The 1,451-nt window shown below is 52.7% G+C and overlaps 1 protein-coding gene across 1 annotated transcript; it reads left to right on the top strand.

Moving 5' to 3' along the window:
* Positions 1-6: 6 nt before the first annotated feature.
* LOC115285089 (integrin alpha-D-like) lies at positions 7-1,425 on the top strand. Its single transcript, XM_029931475.1, has 5 exons — positions 7-219; positions 383-490; positions 595-672; positions 876-989; positions 1,134-1,425. Exons 1-5 carry the CDS (start codon positions 76-78, stop codon positions 1,404-1,406), a joined length of 717 nt encoding a protein of 238 aa, XP_029787335.1. The 5' UTR covers positions 7-75; the 3' UTR covers positions 1,407-1,425.
* Positions 1,426-1,451: the final 26 nt, after the last annotated feature.

Below are 1,451 nucleotides of genomic sequence, written 5' to 3'. Positions count from 1 at the left end.
CTGAGTCCGCGCAGGCGTGAGGGGACCACAGTTATCTCCCTGGTTGTTCTGCTGGGCCCGCAGAGCCCTTGGCAGATGGCTGGGGCACATGTGAGGATGGCTCCAGGGCAGTTTCTCACCAACAAGCCCTCTCTCTCCAGGCAGGAAGAATCTACCAAGTACTTCAACTTTTCAACTTCTCAGGAGAAGAGCAAGAAAGAAGCTGAGCATCGTTATCGTGTGAGAAGCCAGGGAGCCTCCATAGCTTCCCTCCCATGGTGCTGCTAATGTTGGGCACTGGTGGGAAAGACAGAGAGAGAGAGCAGAGGGCTAGATCCAGGAAAGGAGTAGGATTTGGGATGCTCTGGGGACCCCAATAACGTTCTGTCTCAATTTTCTGCAGGTGAATAACCTGAGTCAGCGAGATCTGGCCATCAGCATTAATTTCTGGGTTCCCATCCTGCTGGATGGTGTGCCTGTGTGGGATGTGGCCAAGGTGGCTTCTTCTCAGGTGCCTGCTTGCCTTTCCTAACTCTACGGAGTCTGACCCCACAGTGCCTCACACTGTCTTACCAGTGAAATGTTGTCATTCTGTGGATATTTCTCTCTCACTAGAATCTCTCCTGTGTGTCAGAGAGGGAGCCTCCTCAGCATCCTGACTTCCTGACCCAGAATCCAGAGAGTCTTGTACTGGTGAGAAAGACCCTGGATTCCCATTGCAGGACCAGCTGCATATTGGGGGATAGAGAGAAATGCACTTGCTAGGTTGCAGATCTATATACATGTCCTATAATTGTTCATCGATTCCCAACCCCAAACCTGACAGACTTTATTTTCTGCTGTGGTTCTTGCCTAAATTAAGACCCTCCTCAACTCCATTCATCTCCTGTCCTTAGAACTGCTCCATTGCTGACTGCATGAGGTTCCGCTGTGACCTGCCCTCCTTTGGCATCCAGGAGGAACTTGACTTCATCCTGAAGGGCAACCTCAGCTTCGGCTGGGCCAGCCAGGTGTGTAGGCCCAACAGCAGAGTCCCTCCCCAGGATTCAGGTGCCACCAGATGATGTCTGTGTCGTCCTTCCAGCCAGGACATTCCTTGAACTCTGAGCCTTTCCCAGTGCTGGTTCCTCATCTGTGCCCCCTCTGTTTTATAGACGTTGCAGAAGAAGGTGTTGATTGTGAGTGAGGCTGAAATCATGTTCGACAGGTCCATGTATTCCCAGCTTCCAGGACAGGAGGCGTTCCTGAGAGCTCAGGTAGTGACTGTGTGGCAGGCAGTGGCCAGGCTGCTAAGAGGGCTCCTAATGCAAACTCTGTGGTGCTGTGTGGGAGGCTCACAAGCCCAGAGGGAGGAAGAACGAAGGTCCCTCAGCAGGAGAGTTGTCCCGAAGCCCATGAGTGTTTCTGTATGTCACCCCTTGGAGTAAAGGAAGGAGGGGAGGGAGTTAAAGGTTAGGGGACCTGGGAGGAGT

This window comes from Suricata suricatta, unplaced genomic scaffold, assembly GCF_006229205.1.
Source record: "Suricata suricatta isolate VVHF042 unplaced genomic scaffold, meerkat_22Aug2017_6uvM2_HiC HiC_scaffold_3972, whole genome shotgun sequence".
In the NCBI taxonomy this organism is placed as follows: domain Eukaryota; kingdom Metazoa; phylum Chordata; class Mammalia; order Carnivora; family Herpestidae; genus Suricata; species Suricata suricatta.
This window is presented reverse-complemented; position numbering and strand designations above follow the sequence as displayed.